General features: G+C 44.3%; 2 protein-coding genes across 2 annotated transcripts; one reads left to right on the top strand and one right to left on the bottom strand.

Annotated features, from left to right (window-relative positions):
* The first annotated feature begins 412 nt into the window (after positions 1-412).
* SURF4 (surfeit 4) lies at positions 413-13,172 on the top strand. Its single transcript, XM_003211296.4, has 6 exons — positions 413-649; positions 6,941-7,127; positions 8,254-8,330; positions 8,937-8,980; positions 9,922-10,108; positions 10,405-13,172. Exons 1-6 carry the CDS (start codon positions 602-604, stop codon positions 10,669-10,671), a joined length of 810 nt encoding a protein of 269 aa, XP_003211344.1. The 5' UTR covers positions 413-601; the 3' UTR covers positions 10,672-13,172.
* Positions 13,173-13,314: 142 nt separating this feature from the next.
* Positions 13,315-16,305, bottom strand: SURF2 (surfeit 2; the record flags this gene model as incomplete). Its single annotated transcript, XM_010721143.3, has 5 exons — positions 13,315-13,637; positions 14,414-14,583; positions 15,167-15,370; positions 15,808-15,911; positions 16,088-16,305. Coding segments are annotated over 5 exons (780 nt in total), but the record flags the coding sequence as incomplete, so codon positions are not given.
* Between the last annotated feature and the right edge of the window lie 149 nt (positions 16,306-16,454).

The raw sequence follows: 16,454 nt of genomic DNA, 5'->3' as shown, positions 1-16,454 counted from the left end.
AGCCGCAACCAATTGAGGCAGGAAAGCCGCAGATGGCAGCGCAGCCCCGCGCGGAGGGACTCAGCCGAGCGGTTCAGCCGCGCTGTTCCCCGTCGCTGCCCGCAGTGCTATCGCCGCTGAGGCACAGCCTGCGAGAAGCAAATCACGGGCAGCTCCGTGAGGAGATAAAGAGCAGCGGGCATCCCGCCCTGCGTCCCGAGCCGCGCTTTTAGGCTGAAAAAACAAAGCACGGCTTTAACGTAGCTCTACAAAGCTGAGGGAAAGAGGAAGACCGATCCGCCCGCCCCCAGCACTGCGAGCTCCCAGACGCACACACACACCCCCATCCCCTCAGCAGCCGCCGCGAGCCCTTTAAGCGCAGAGCGGCAGAGACGGTGCCTCCCCTCCCGCCGGGCCCCGCCCGCCCCGCGTGTGTTGGCGCTGCCGCCCGCGCGGCGCCTTTAAGGCCTGGCCTACGTGGCAGCAGTAGCGGCGGTGCGGCGCGGCCCGGCGCTCCCCCTCCTCTCCTTTCCTTCCTTCTTCCTTCCCTGCGGCCGCAGCCCCTCAGCGCGAGGCCGGGCCCGAGGCGCGCGATAGCAGCAGCGCTCCTTTCTCCGCTGCGATGGGTCAGAACGATATCATGAGCACCGCCGAGGACTTCGCGGATCAGGTGGGTGAGCGCTGGGCCCCGGGGAAGGCCTGGGGTGGGGAGCGGTGAGGCGGGCTGAAGCCGGGATCCGGCGCTGAGGGAGCGGCTGTGGGCCCTCACGAGGCGGGGAGGCCGCGGTGTTCCCTGCCCGCTGGGTGGCTGAGCTGGAGCTGAGGCCGGCCGGCCTTCTCCTGCTGCTGGGTGTGCGGAGAGAGAGTGGGAGGCCGAGGTTTGCCCGCGGGGTGTGTGAAGGGAAGGCGATGGGCTCCATTCCTGGTGCTGTGCGAGGCCCTGGCTGCTGGGGAGGCTCCCAGCGAGGAGGCCCCGGCCGTGGGGTGCTGTGCTTGGAGCTGGGGTGGGAGGAAAGCAAGCGAGCAGGTGTCGTCTTGGTGCTTCTTACCTTGATTTCAGCCATTGCCGGTTTCTGTGAAATAAAAGCTTATAATCACTGCATGCGACAGCAGGAATATTTTGTGTGTAAGCAGCGATAGCGTCAGAAAGGCTTTCATTGTTGTAGCGATTCGTGTAATTGAAAATAAGATCTAGCGTCTAATAATAGTTTATCATATTCTTTGGGCAAACCTTATTCTACTCATCTGTGTAGTTTAAACTTGTGAACAGTCAGTAGTACAATGCCTGCAGCTCCCAGGGCTGTGCTGTCACTGCTGGGCTCCCTGGGAAGACCTGCTCAGCACTTCCTCCCTGCCCCGGATGGAGGACTCATTTTAGAGCTTGTGGCATGTGGCAGCACCCAATTTAATGAGTGTTCTAATTATTTTCATCATCCTGTACTTACCCTGTTCTCTAAAGGTGAATGTAAGCTGTCAATATAGCAGTCAGGTTGCTTGCCAAAATTTACACTGTTGTCCTGACCTTTTTATAACACCTCTCTGTTTATTCTTGTGTGCCTATTTCTAGATGTCTCTCACCCCCACTTTTCATAGTAGTGAAAGCTCCTTTGTCCAGCAGAAATATGACTTACTCCCTTCTGAAATGAGTTTTAAATGGCTGATTTAATTTGTGTTTGAGCACATACTATTTAAAGACGAATCTTTCCCTTAGTCACAGAATTTGGGGTTTTTACATGTACTTACCCATCAGATTGCAAAATAACTGCTGCCTTTCAAGTAACTGAAATGTTCCTGGTTCCAAATGGCTGCCTCCTTGCTCAATCAGATCATTTCAGTGCTGTGCCTGTTGCTAAAACTCGGTATCGCACCAGTATAGGAATGGAGAGACTTACCAAACAATAACCTTTGGTATATATTGTGAAGTGAGCACTTGACATTATGGAAACTTAGTTCATATTGGGTTTAAAAAAGCATCTGGACTGTCAGTATGTTGAAACTCTTAGTGAGGGAGTTAGAGAAGTTGGGCAATTACTGCGAGGGACCTGAATACACTCTCATTGATAACTTTGCTTTCTTCCTTGTATTCGAAACCTGACAAGTCTTTCTTTCTGTCACGTAAAGCACTGTGGGGAGAATGTTACAGCTACTTCCATGGCTTATCAGTAAGTACTGAATATATCATAAAGGCAAGAATCATATTTTCGTTAAGTTCAAACACTGAGGCTTAATTTTTCTCCAACACTTCAATTTCCATTTGAATTAAGAAAGCTACCCATTAAGTGTCAAGATACTCATCAGAAGTTTCCCAGGAGGTAAAACAAGTGGCTCTTGATTCTCAGGTGAACCATCCCAGTAGAGTGGAGTACTGCATTGAAGACACGGCCTTGCAAGGCAGCTAAGCTTGGCAGACAGCTAGCTGTCACTGACCAGAGCTGTCCCACTTTTCCCAAGACCAGGTTTCACTTTCCTTCTCACACGTTAGCACTTATCTGTCACCAGCTTGAAAAGCAGTACGTAGTGCCTGTAGTGGTTGTTTAAGCTAGAGAACTGTAGGCCTCTCTTTTGTAATCCCCATAAAGCAAAGCAAATCTCAAGCAACTTTTCTAATGTCTGCAATAATCTTTAGGAATGTGGGTGCCTGGTATTTCTGCCATTCTAAAGAAGAAAAAAAAAAAAAAGAGAGAGACAAAAATGCAATGAGACATTGAGTCATTGTACTGCAGTGAAAGGACTGTAAAAGAGAACCAGGCTGGGGGTTTCAGTTAATTTTCCTATGTAAATGCTGTTGCATGTTATTCAGCTAATTCTAACATCTCTGTATCCTATTTTGAAGATAATAAAAGGGAGAAGAAAACATTTCATTGTTAGTCTGACCTTTATATTAAGGAACTGAATCTGGAAGCTCTGGCTTAGTCATGCTGGTATACTGATTCTTTATCATTCTAAACCAAATGCAGCCTATTCCTCTCAGGCTGGGGAAGATTCTTCCCGTGAATAGTGATAGCAATATGCAGTAGATGACTAAGAAATCTTATTCTAAGGATTTGATTGAATAGTCTTCTTGAAAAGGGAATTGATATAAAGCGCATTCTGTAAGTGAAAAGCATTGTCATGAGAAATCTTAGTGCAGTTAAAAACGGGATTAAGACTAAATGTTCTGGTGGATCGGAGCTCTCTTTTTGTCTTTTGTTGATGAGGCTCTCATTTCAATATTTGGGTTACACAGTTTGTGTATGTTGGTTGGCCTGACATGATGGGTGCTACTGTCCTTGTGATTATTAGGTGAGGTCTCCACAAATTTTATACACAGGTTGATGAAAGCATAGCAAGCATCCTGCTCTTGAAAATCAGTGGTATCTGCTGGAGCTGTTAGCTCACTTGAGAACAAAGCATTCCCTTAACCAAAATCACACTAGATATTTCAAGTAGATCTTTATCAGAGGCTCTGAGCTGGTAATGTTCTGAAGCCCAGAAGAGTTTTCTCTGTAGTAACAGATGGTTGTTCAGCACTGTGATCATAATGTATGATGAACACACATAAATGAGAAAAGTCTTTGTGTTTAGACTTTGGACCAGTCTTAATTGTTGAGGCATTTCTGCTGTTTGGTAAAATCAGACTCACAAATCTGGAGGAAAATGAGAATTCTTGCATGCTGCACCACCCAGTGCGTGTGCTTGTTTACTTACCTCTGCTTATAGAATGGACCTTGGGGACAGTGAAGTTCCACAGCTTGGGCAGTGTATTGGTCTTATCTGTAATTGTGCTCTGGTTTGCACATCCATATCAAAATGGGGTAGGATGCTTACAGATTTGGAGGTAGGGATATATTTGAGAAAGCATAGGAGTTGAAAAAGGATCCCTCTGTTACATCTCTTTGGGCCTATTCCTTTCAAAGCTTTGAATCTTTCATGCCTTGTTTTGGAAAAACAGGTTTTGAACAGAGATTGGATGTCAGTATCCCTGGATCATCCTGTGTGTCTTTGCATGTCAAACTAAGAGGAGCATTTAAATCTATTTGCCCTCCTAATCCCATTAGAGGGGGCAGAGCCCCTCTGCTGTATGCTAATGACTTGACTGCCATCACAGCTCCAGCTGTTCTCCTGTCAGACAGTCTTACTTTAGTATTTTGTTATCTTTTCCCTAGGTGTTTGACTCTTGCAGGGAGGCAGCATGTGCTAAGAACAACTGATGCAAAGCCCAGAGCAGAATAAGCCATCTGATTGCTGCACATCCAGTCTTTAATGCTGTCACCTCTGTCCATCTCAGCACTTCGTTTTCGCTTAAGTGTATTGTGTATAGTAGTGTGTGTTTTGAGACCCATGTACTACCTGGCTGCACTTATCAGCTGCAGAGTTTCATGCTACTTTTTATCTATGTGAATCTTACACGAGCATAGGAAGTGGGCTCAAAATGCAGCGTGTTCAGCTACGTGCTGCTAATGTTGTATAGAGACAAGATTGGATTTCTGATAGCTTTAGTTCAGTCCCACTTCCAGAGACCTATTTCTTTAAATTGCTCTGTCCTTGCCTACATTACTTATGTTCTCTTCTTGTCGTGTAACTGCCACACAAGACATCAAGTGAATTTTGACATAAAAGAATTTAGATACTCTTCTTCTTTCTGGATCTTCCTTACCAGTCTCTTGTTTTGTTTTTTTTTTTAATCCTTTTCTTGTTTATGCAGTCTGTTTCTGAAGTTAATTTGCTTTAAGCTGGCTATACATCATGGTTTCAGCTTGTGTGTAGCTAAATAAATGCAGCTCCATGACTTACGGATGTCTAGAGATGGTGCATATTGTGATAAGGTTGCTTAGCACTGCAGCTGCTTTAGGCCTCAGTTGCTCTGACTTGTCTTCAGCTGATTGGACGTTCACACTTGTGTTGAATACATAGTGTTAAATTCCTGTTACATGCCAAGAGAACAGGTAAATGCTAAATGTCTTTTTGGCTCTCTGCCCTGTACTGTTGGCAGCTCTTTCAGGGAAGAGGAAGATGAGATAAACTTACATGACCCACTTCAAAAGCCGCAGAGATGAGGTCTGGCAGTGGATATCCTCTGTAATACTTGCTTCTTTTTTCAGGCTTTCCACAGCAGTGGTTTATTTGTTTTTTTCCTTCTGCTTTTCCTACAGGTGCTCAGTCCCTGTCCTCTTGCGTTTCCTTCTTCTGCTTCACCCCTCTAGACCAAGGTTACCTGTTTTGCAGCTTGGCAGGGAAGACTGTTACCTTATTTTGTTTACTTCTTGTTTTTACTATTTCCAAAATAACTTCATCTGTAGTGTTCTTCACCTCAGCCTGTCCAAACACACAGTGAAATAAGGGAGAGAAGAGGGCTGTAAACCAAGATGTTTTTCCTTCAGTGACAAAGATCACAAATTTTTTCTTCTGACTCATTCATCCAACTGTTACCATGGCTTTGAGTCTGAGGTAGCAGCCCCAAGTCAGAGTACAGCTGTGCTTAATGTGCACTTAGTTGACTCCAATCTTGACCCTTAGACTCTGGATGCATACAGTACAACTAGTGTAGTTTGTTCTGATATTAACTGTTAAGCATGTTTGCTAGATCCTTTTTCTTGTGATAATCTTCAGTTACAGAGTAAGCAAAGCTTTTTAATTTCCATAGAATTTGATACAGCCTTTAGTACTTACTAATTAGTGTGATAAGTGAAAACTTGCAGAAATGGTTTTTCTGTCCCTTCCATTCACTCCCGTGTACTGAAAGCTTCCGGAGCCTCAAAAGATATTCTGACCAGAAATAAGTTTATTAGCTGTACTGACTGACCCAAAGACAATGTGGGCTCTGAATTGGGAAAGAAAAGCTTGGTCTGCTCTTTCTGTCCACTTTGTTACAAAGTTCAGTGCTGTCTGGCGAAGACCTGTGCACATGTGGTTTTCCCCATGCCCTTTTCGTGCTTCGTGTGCATTACAGTGCATCAAACTGTGTGGGATAGTGGAGTTTTATTAAATGGCTCCTCCTAATTCTGCACTGGGGATTTCTGGTAAGTCTGGCCGTTCTGCATGAAGACTTCTTACACAGGCAATGACTTTCACAAGTGTCAACCTGCCCAGACTGCTTCATGTGAAGGTGGAAAGACTACTGGTTGATCTTGTGGAGTTAGTTTGAGGTTTATTTACATTTGTTACTTACTAGACAGCTTTTGCCCGAGCAGCAGTGCACGCTCACACCACATGTGTCTTTCTAGGGATGTGGCCAAGCCAAAGCAGTGTGTGCAGTGGGCAGCTGGGTGCTGACTTGCATTCAGAGTGATAATGCCTTGTGGAAATCTCCATTAAGTAATTAGCAATTCCCTTCAGGAAGCTGCGTGACAGAGTTGAGCACTTGTCATAATCCAGATGCAGTATGTTTTTCTGTGTATATAAGTGAGGTTCCTTATAGACATAGACACATACTTTGCAGTGCTGCCTCTATGAGCTGCTAGAGGGAACTAGCTTGGCAGAAAGCATATTTGTGTTTTTTAATCTTTCTGCAGTTAGCCCTCTGTCAGCCTCACTCCCTGAATCAGTTTGTTACAGGGTGTTGAGTGCCTGAGCATGTGGGTGGGAGTAGGATTGCCCTTTCAGCTCCTGGCTATCTGATAGATCAGTTGAGCTGTAACATGAAACTGAGACAAACTAAAACCAAGGTCAGCCTTCCTCTAGTAAGAGCTCCATCAAAACACAGTTCTCTTCACATGCATGCTGCTGGAATCTGCTTTTCCCCATGTCCTTGGCCAAAATGTTCTTCAGGCAGAGCATGAAAACTGATTTTTTTTTTTCTTTTTTTTTCTCCCCCCCATCTGTCCCAAGTGTTCTTAAACTGGAATGGAGGAGAAATTCATTAAATTGTAGTGCCAGGTCTGCTTTTCCCTCTAGGTGTTGATAATGGTGTGTGCATGAGAACAGTGTGGATCTCTTATGCCTCTGCCCTCCCTCCCCTGCTAACTGTGCTGTCTGCCCGTAGTTCCTGAGGGTGACAAAGCAGTACCTCCCCCACGTGGCCCGCCTGTGCCTGATCAGCACCTTCCTGGAGGATGGCATCCGCATGTGGTTCCAGTGGAGCGAACAGAGGGATTACATTGATGGAACGTGGAACTGTGGCTATTTCCTAGCCTCCATCTTTGTGTTCGTAAATCTCTTCGGACAGCTGAGTAAGTGGCTCTAAAGCTGTTAAGGTGGATGCCTGAGCACTCCGGTGTGTCTGCCACCCCATGGCTCATGCAAGCACTGTGAATCATGTAAGCAGAGGCACCTCGTTGATTTGTTAACAGCCATTAATAGCTTAGAATTGAGCTCCACAGGCTGAATGAAAAGAGCTGACCTGCTTCAGATTTTCCTGGAAACCAACTGCAAGAATTTCTTGTGACCTGTTATCTTTGAGTCAGGTGCCAGGAGTCTATTATGACAGTCTTATTTTCAATTCTGTACATCCATCTATAAACACTCCCACAACTCTGAGTTCTCTGAGTTGAATAATCACATTTTCTTAAATGGGGCACTGGTAAGACTTTCACAGTCTGCCTTTTTTTTTTTTTTTTTTTAAATAGAGATTAATCTCACTGGCACAGTCTTACTCTGCAGTTGGCACACCTCAACCACAAGAGAGTGCTTATATCAAAGGTACTCAAAGCCTGGAAGCAGAACATCTGGATATTTCCTGAGTGAAATTGGTGTCCAGAAATTGAGAGGAATAAAATCTTATCTGTTTACATTATGTTCTTCATCTATTGTCCTTGATTGCTCTGCTAATTTCACTTTTTGTGCTTGGGTTTGGTTTCTTATCCTTCTATTTCCAGTTTAATGTAGTTAATAGTTCTCGTGTCAGTGCTTTTTGTTGGAACACTTGAGGAAGATCTAAAAGCTTTCAAGCAAAAGAGTGCAGCATGTTTGCCCTAACAGTTATCATTAATAAAAGAATAAAAAATGAAAGAGCAAAGCAAAATCTCACGTTGTGATTAGTTGAGTTTCTCTGTAACTTCTTTTTTATGCTTTAATACTGACAGCTGCTCCAAAGTGCTGTATACTGTGGGCTACGTTCAGCAAATGCTTACTCTTTGTGAAATAAATGGTATTATTCCAGAAATATCTTTTTTAAACGTGTTCAAAAACACTGGTTCTGAAACTGATTTGTGTCAGCGTGCCATTAATCCTAGCTGACTCTCCTCAGCACAGCTGACAGAGATCTGATTCTGCTCAGTTCAAAACAAGTTAGCATTCCTGCAGCATCTTCTCCTGTGCAAGCCAGAAGTGTAACTGTGTTCAATTTCCCCAACTCAGGTGGCTGTATCCTGGTGCTGAGTAGGAACTTTGTGCAATATGCCTGCTTTGGACTGTTTGGAATTATAGCATTACAGGTAGGAGGCTTGAATCTTCAGACCTTTTAAACCATAGCTTTCAAGTCTTCTCTCTTAGCTGCAGTATGACCAGCATATTTAAATACCCAGAATTTTTATCCACCCTGGCCTAATGCCAGTCCTCAGTGACATTGAACTATTTTGCAGTTTCTATTCTTCTGACATGCACAACAGATCCTTGGATATAACTGTAATTAGCTGGAGGTGCTGATTCAATACTTGACCTTGACCAATTTAGCAGAAGTGACTTGCAATTTACCTGTACATCAGTAATGTACCAAGTATGGATCTTGCAGTTGCTTTGGCCTTCAGCACAGTTATTCTGAAGGACTGTCCCCCGTGACGAAGAATCTTTTAAGTTGAAACATTTTTGTCTAAAACAGATGGTTTTTGTGAAGGCTGAAGCACAAGTTAAATTGTGGCTTCAGTTCTCTGTTTTACACTGACTCACAGGACTATGGTGGTGTAATTTAGCTTGTTTCCTGTAGTGTAATGTACTTCTAATTGACTTTTGCTATGGATAGTAAAAGTTTGAGAATATAATAAACATGCAGAACTTCAGTACAATGTACATGGTGTTTTCAACTTATTTTATTCTTTGCCTAGACTATTGCATACAGCATTCTATGGGACCTGAAGTTCTTGATGAGGTATGACTACTTCAGTTTTTATCAAAGCACAACAAAAGCTTTTGTCTGTTGCTTCCATTCTCTGACAGAGAATTATCTTTGTACAGAGTGCTGGAAAGATTTTACAGATGGACTGCTTGTATTAATATCCCAGTACTTAATGTATATACAGCACTTGTATAAGCTATAGACAGCAGGTTCAATACTGCAGAAGGAAGAGTCTAATCCTAACCCACAAAGATCTAATTACTGCTGTGACATCCTTGCTGAGAGCTCGGGATCTGGATTGGATCAGTGAGTTGCTATTTCTTAAACAGTTAAAATAGCAACTGTGCTTACATGTGAGACCAAAGGTGTTATTTGAGAAAACTGAAAGGCTTAGATACTAGGATGGTTTCTGGGATTTCAAGTCTATATCATCTTCCATAAGTAGAGGACAAGTTTATTGATAATAAACTTTCCTGTAAAATGTGCAGTGGTGGCTGTTACCTTTTCACCCCTCTCCCCTGAGGGTAGGACGGCGGTAGCAGCACAAGATCTGTGCTCTTGGGCTTACTACAACAAGTAAATGTGTAACTTCTCCCAGCAGCACTGCTCTTCTGTGTTCTCAAAGCAAACTCTGGACTTCTTTGGCATATATAGTTAAACCAGAGGCACAGAATAACAAACACTGAGCGGCTGTGCCTGAGCTGCATGTGCCAGACTTCTCTAGCAGGCTGTGTGTGTCTGTGCAGGCTTGTGTAAACCTACACTGTGTACAGAGCTGCTGTTTCAGCTGCAAATTCTCATGCAGGCACACAGTGCAGGGTACAGAGTAATCACTTCTCACTAATATTCAGATTCTTAGAGTTCAAATTGTCAGATAAGACTTAACAGTTTGTATTTATCTATAGATCTAGTTGTTTTGATTTTGTTTCGCTTAAAAAAGAAAGCTTTTATTTTCCACTTGTATCTTTCTGTAGGAACCTTGCCCTAGGGGGAGGCTTGCTGCTGCTTTTGGCTGAGTCACGCTCAGAGGGGAAGAGCATGTTTGCTGGTGTCCCTACTATGCGGGAGAGCTCTCCTAAGCAGTACATGCAGCTTGGGGGCCGTGTGCTGCTGGTCCTCATGTTCATGACACTGCTGCATTTTGATATGAACTTCTTTTATGTAAGTATCGTGAGTAAAAAGTGTGGGTTGAGGAACTGGAATATAGTACTACCTCCCAGGTTGGCTGTAGGTCTTACTCATTGCTTCTCATTAAAGCCTTTTTTAATTAATATTTAGAAAAAAACGTTACTAGATTATCTGTACTAAGACAACTTGCTCTGATGATCAGCTTATCTATGCTCTGATGTCTGTGTATCCATTTAAGAGACACAAAATCTTACTGGTTTGTTGGTGGGAGTGTTGCTTTTTGGGTTTTGTACTTCTTTTTTTTTTTTTTTAACCTCCCCTCCTTGCAGATTCTGCAAAACATTGTGGGCACAGCCCTGATTATCTTGGTGGCAATTGGCTTCAAGACGAAGCTGGCTGCCTTGACTCTAGTCATCTGGCTTTTTGGCATCAACATCTACTTCAATGCCTTCTGGACCATCCCAGCCTACAAGCCCATGCACGACTTCCTCAAATATGATTTCTTCCAGACCATGTCTGTAATTGGAGGGCTCCTCCTTGTGGTTGCACTGGGTCCTGGTGGAGTCTCCATGGATGAGAAGAAGAAAGAGTGGTAACAGGAGTAGCAACACTTCTTGGGACATAACATGTTAAGATCAGAACTGATTCTGTATGGATTCAACAAAAACTGCCAGCATTTTACACATACATGCCCCCTTCTTATTAAAGGCACAGATGTTTTGAATTTGATTTACAGTGGCACCAATATAATAGATAAAATCCCATTTCTTCAAGGAATGTTGCCTAGGCTTATCATTCTAACTTTCTAGATTTGGAACTAACCCAGCAAACCTGCATTTTGCTGGTACTTCAGTGAGTCGCAGTAGAACGGTTGCTCTCTTTAAAGTCAGGATTGTTTTAAAATTTGGAGTACTGTGAGAAATACAGCGGTATCACTCAGTATGATGTTGGATTTTAGCTATAACTTAAAAGTGGATCCCCTTTTTCACCCTTGTCAGATCTATCTTGTGTATAAGGAGTTCCACTGGTTATAGCATTGCTAATCAAGGTGGAAAGCAGTGTCAGAAGAACTCATGGCTATTTTGCTATTCAGAGGGCCTATAAATCCATTATTACTTTCATTTTAGCAAGAAGGAGGTCTTTCCTGCACCCAAATAGAAGGCAAAAAGAAAATCCTGAAAGTAACTGTAACCTCCTTTAGGTAAGAAAAGGGAGAGTTTTCCAACAAGTTACAGTTCTGTTCTTGAGGGGTGATATTCCTTCTTGCTTACGAGATTTTAAGAGGGAAGGGGCAAGGTACTCCTGAAGAGACAGAACGTTAGATGCTGGTAGGATTCTGTGCCAAAAGAACTTTTTACTCAACGCTCTTTTCCCAGAGTTGCCCCCTCCTGGGTTCCCAAGGAAGCGAGCCTAGTTATGCTGCACGTTCCATAATAAAAGCTCCTTTCTGCTATTAACCAGTTTCCATCCATCATCCATCCATGTATGCTCCAAATTCACACCTGAATTGCAGGTTACTGGTGAAAGTATTTATCCAGAACCATGGAAACTCCCTTTTCCCTGCACACAATACATGCAAGATGAGAGCAGTCAATCTTCTAATTACTATAGTCTTCTTGCTTTTTTGATTCACTTCTGTCAGTCTCAGCTGCAAAAGCCTCAGCTGACTGAACAGTGGAAGGGTTGGAGTGCTGAGCTCCAAGTCTAACTCTTCCCCCTGGTATCTTGGGCCACACCTGAGATGCATAGGGAACGAGCATGGAAGTCAGCTGCGTGCTGCCATAGTCCCAGTTCTCAACTGTGTATTACAGGCAGTTATAGTTGAAGAATGCAAGTGCAAAGCCTGCACAGTAAGTAAGCAGTCAGGAGTATAACTTTCATGTTCAGAGGAAGGAACGCCTCAGCTTAAAAGTGAGGAGAGAGCAAGGCTCTGTTTTTACCTCAGTGCCACAGCCTCTGTGCCATGAACTTGCTTAGTGAATGCTGCTTAGAAGAGGCATTTTGTCCTCTGCTGGTAGATAAACCCGTTTCATTAGATCATGAAAGCACTCTAGATTTTTAGAGAGCACAAGCCCTACCAACTTGCTAACATTACCTTGATTTCTTCTTGTCTCCCTTGAGAAAGCTGCTCTACTATTTGTTCAAGGAGCAATTCAGCTGAACCATCTCCAGCAGGAACTAATTATCTGGTTACCTGGTAAGGATACTGGCTTGGACAGTTCTCCTGAATAGTTATTTATTAGGTGAGAAAACTAGGCTAAATAGAACAGATGGCAAATAGAAGAGTGCTGCTAAGTGTTAAAGCAGTGATTCTGTCATCCTAAGGGAAAAACATCCCATGTAACAGCAGGATGTGCTGCTGCTGAAGGGGGGAAGAAAGATTTGGGGGTAGATGAGAGGAAGCCAGCATTGAAGTTCAGGTCACTTAGAAGGCTTCCTTCTAAATAGGTTTTGCAGGAGAGGTTTTTACCTCAAGTGCTAATTGTGCCTGTCTCTTCATAGCAAACTAAACTAGTCCTTTCAATTCCTGATGTGCAGCACAGGATGTTTTTTGCTCAGTTTCACTGCAGGTCCTATAACTGTTAGACTACATCAAGGCAGCCATTCTCAGATCTCTCAGCTGCTGTTGGTGTTTGTAGTATTTATAAATTGAATTTCTGTAGGTAGCCCTTAGTTAGCTTCCTCAGCTTGTTCTTTGTGTCCTGTCTAACTAAGGAGCTGGATGATGGACTAGTCTGAAATACTGACCAGTTTCCTCTGTGAAAATAAAGAGTCCGACTTCCAATAAGACCCCAGAAAAGGGAACTGTTACTGCCTCTTGCAGCAGAAGTATTTTAGTACTGAAGAGGCACTGTGAGGTGGAGGGCATTATAAGGTATTTCTAGGCAGCGCAATATGTGGACTTATAGCTGTGAGTCCTGGTACAGAAGATTCTGCTATCTTACATACACTGCTGTATTCACACATCTCCCAAAAATACAGTGACCTCCCCCAATGGCTGAGAAACAGGATGTCAGCTATCAATTGGCTCTGCAAAGTGTTCTGGAATTCATTCTGAATATATTTTTGCTTTCTATGTGGAAAAAAAAAAAAAAAAGTATAAATTCTCATTTTATGCTGTATTTTGTACCTTAGTTGTGTTTGAAAATGTTTTGATTTTTGAAACAATCAAAATAAAAACAAATGGCATCTTTGTATCCACTTGAAGTGTATGACTGGTGACACTTTAAACATGCATGCTTTTTATAAAGAGTTCCAAGCAGTGGTTTTGCCTTTATGTTACTGTAGTAATTCTTGTTTTGTTAGTAGTGGAGGGAGAGGGAGTTTTAACGTGCAGTTTAATTCCCCCTTGCTGTTTCTCCCTGCTGTAACAGTTAACTGGGATGGGCAGCAGGGCTTACAGGTGAACACTTTGGTCTTGTGCACCACCTGGAATTGTTACACAAGACGCTTCAAGCTGCATTTTTACCATAAAAATTTATTTACCGTTGGTTGTTTTCTTGAACTTTTTGGGTTTTTGATGACAGCTCTTGAATTTTTTCTTTGAAGGGCCGGACTGTTTCTGTAGAAAGAAAAAGTCAGTCAGCTTTTTCCAGAAACTAAACCCAGCCTTGCCCCAGACTGCTTAAAGAGAAATCATTGTGGTCTCTTTTACCAAGAGACAGAACAAGCACAGCCCAGGGCACAGGACAAGCCATGGTGGTTTTTTGCCCTATCCTGCAAGTTAGCATCTCCGACAGTTTCATTAGGTGCAAACAGTGGCCCTATCCCCACAGAAATGAACCTAAGCTTCATCCAGCCTTAACGTTTCAACCTGATACAATCAGAAAGGCTCCAGCCCCTCCCTCAGGGATTCCTGAGAGAGTTTGTTCACCTTTACATATACAATGTGTCTGCTTCCCAAACTGAGGAGGATCTGGGCATACCCTCCTGTAAGCACACCCAAAGGCAAGACCTGGTCAGCTCCTCAGGTAGGAGCAGTAAAAGGTGTAGGATGAGTCCACGACTTTGGAACTGTTTAGCTTGTGTGTGTGTGTGTATGGAGAGGAGGATTACAGAACCCACAGTCTCACTGCTAAGATGGTGCAGCAGGATTCAATCAAAGATGAGATATTTATACAGGAAGTAAGATCCCCAGTCGGAGAAGACAGGATAAACATTTACTGCTACTAATTCACACCTCAGGATGCAAGTCAACGGCTGGCACATGGAGAAAGTATTCTCCCAAATAGATTTACACCTTCTGCTGATTCTCAGACAGGAACGGATCAGACAACCACCTACAGATGATGGCTGTTCATGCTCCCCATCTGCTACGTACAGCAAAGTGACTCCCACCTTTCCCCTCTTGCCAGCTGCTCTGCTGACATCCATTCTTTCACCATCTCCATTCACGTCACCGTTCTCCCCGCTCAGCTCGGCCCCATCGTCCTCGCTGTCTGTTGCAAAACCATCGTTGGCCTCTGTGTTTTGTGGAGCTGCTGGGCTTTTTTCTGGGAAGAGTCCAGCTAAAATACAAAGGTTTAGCTCAGGATCAGTTCTTCATGCACACAGGCTCTGATGACCCGTAACCTTATTTTCTGCTCATCTAAGCTGACTCTGGCCTCCAAGGATTAGCCCAACATATACATCGCTCCTGAATACTCAATAACAAACACACTGAAGTTTTATTAGAAAAACGCCTGGTGCTCTCATTAGCCCAGTTCTGGGAACCAGGCAACACAGGCAGTTCTGGGGTCTTAAAGCTCTGCTCTCCTACAGCAAGGCAGTGTTTTCCAGATGTGAGTGGAACGGCCTTACCAACTCCAGTCAGGCTGTAGGACTTCTGAGAAATAAGGAAAGTAGTGATACCTAAAGCAAAAACCAGCAGATCCTGTATCCCTCCCTTCACACCTTCCGGGATCCAGCTCTGTGTGATAACTGCTATTTCACATTTGGCAGTGGGAAGCTTTTACCAAATCCAAGAACCTCAAACTGGATGGAGGTCACACCTCCAGCATGCGAGCAGACAGCAGCAGTATAAAGGCGCTGTGAGACAGTGAGCTGACAAACTTGCTTTAGGACACACACGATAGCAATGTTCTTACTCACCTGGGTACAGATCGCTCATGCTGTCATCCGTCTCCTCTCCATCCTCATCCTCATCTGTCTTGGGAGAGCTGGGCTCCCAGAATTCTTCTGTTCTGTGAGGCTGCCTGCTCCCATTCATTTGGTCATCAGCATGCTGTCTCTGCTGTTGCTTCTGCCGCAAGCAGGCAGGGACATACTTCACCCCTTCCTTCTGGCACTTCTCATCTAATGGTGCAAGGGATTAAGCAGCACTTAGCAAAGCTACCCAACCCCTGAGTCCTATTTACTGCCAGGTCTACTTTATATTAACTGCGATTCAGAAGCATATCAAGCTCCAGTACACGTTCACATAATCAACATGATACTGCAGACCATGAAAGGTGTTAATGCAGATACTCTTAAAGCTGGACGTGTTAACCCCTACTCTGGGGAATCTTTTGTGCCACTCCTTCCAAATAAGAATGCTCCAAAGTATCTGCTAAAGAAGCCAGCTGATCTCTGCTCTCACGACCTTCCTTCCCAGTTGATGTGCACACACAGCAATCGCAGCAAATTGCTATCGACTAGAGAAAACTTACCCATTCCCTTCATTTTCAGCTACAGGAACTTCAACAGCTCAGGGGAAAAGGCAGCTTTTCTGAAGGTACAGCCAGCCAACTTACATGTTTTCAGTGCCTTCTGATAGCGTTTCCCTTGGACGTGACGCAGGACGTGCTCTGGGAGCTTGTTGATGTGTCTGAGAGTGAGTTTGCAGAACAGCTGATGTCTGAGACGCACACACAAAAAAAGAAAGAGCCACAAACAGACTTTAAACAAGCTACCTAATAACATTTCACTTACACATACTGTGCTCAAATGTAACAAACAAGCAAAAGATTTTCCCAACTACCCAAGAACTCCCTAGAGCTCAGTCACTGGAACTGAATGCACCAGAATACCTACAGGTTCTTTGTGCTGGGCACAATATGGGGCTCGAAGGTGCCATAATCAAACTCTCTGGATGTCTTTATCAGCCGTCGGTACTTCCTGCCGTCAGTGTAAGCCTGCAGCTCCGACAGCCGGCACGGCAGCTCGTGGCCCGTCAGCCGGCACCGCACCTGAGAACGAGGAGTCTCGGTCAGAGATGACCCGGGGGAGGGGAGGGCAGACCCCAGCTCCTGTCAGGGCCTTCCTCCCCAACCCTTCCCGATTTACTCAGCGGGAGAAACCCCTCCGGCCCGGGGGCTGAGCTCAGGCGGCCTCGTTCCCCTCAAGGCCCCTCGTGGGAAGCGCTCCAGCCTCTCCTCAGGTAACGCGGCCCCAGCACCCC

The sequence above is a fragment of the Meleagris gallopavo genome, chromosome 19 (genome assembly GCF_000146605.3).
Source record: "Meleagris gallopavo isolate NT-WF06-2002-E0010 breed Aviagen turkey brand Nicholas breeding stock chromosome 19, Turkey_5.1, whole genome shotgun sequence".
Lineage (NCBI taxonomy): Eukaryota > Metazoa > Chordata > Aves > Galliformes > Phasianidae > Meleagris > Meleagris gallopavo.
Note: the sequence above shows the minus strand (reverse complement) of the source record. Positions and strands in the feature narration are given on the sequence as shown.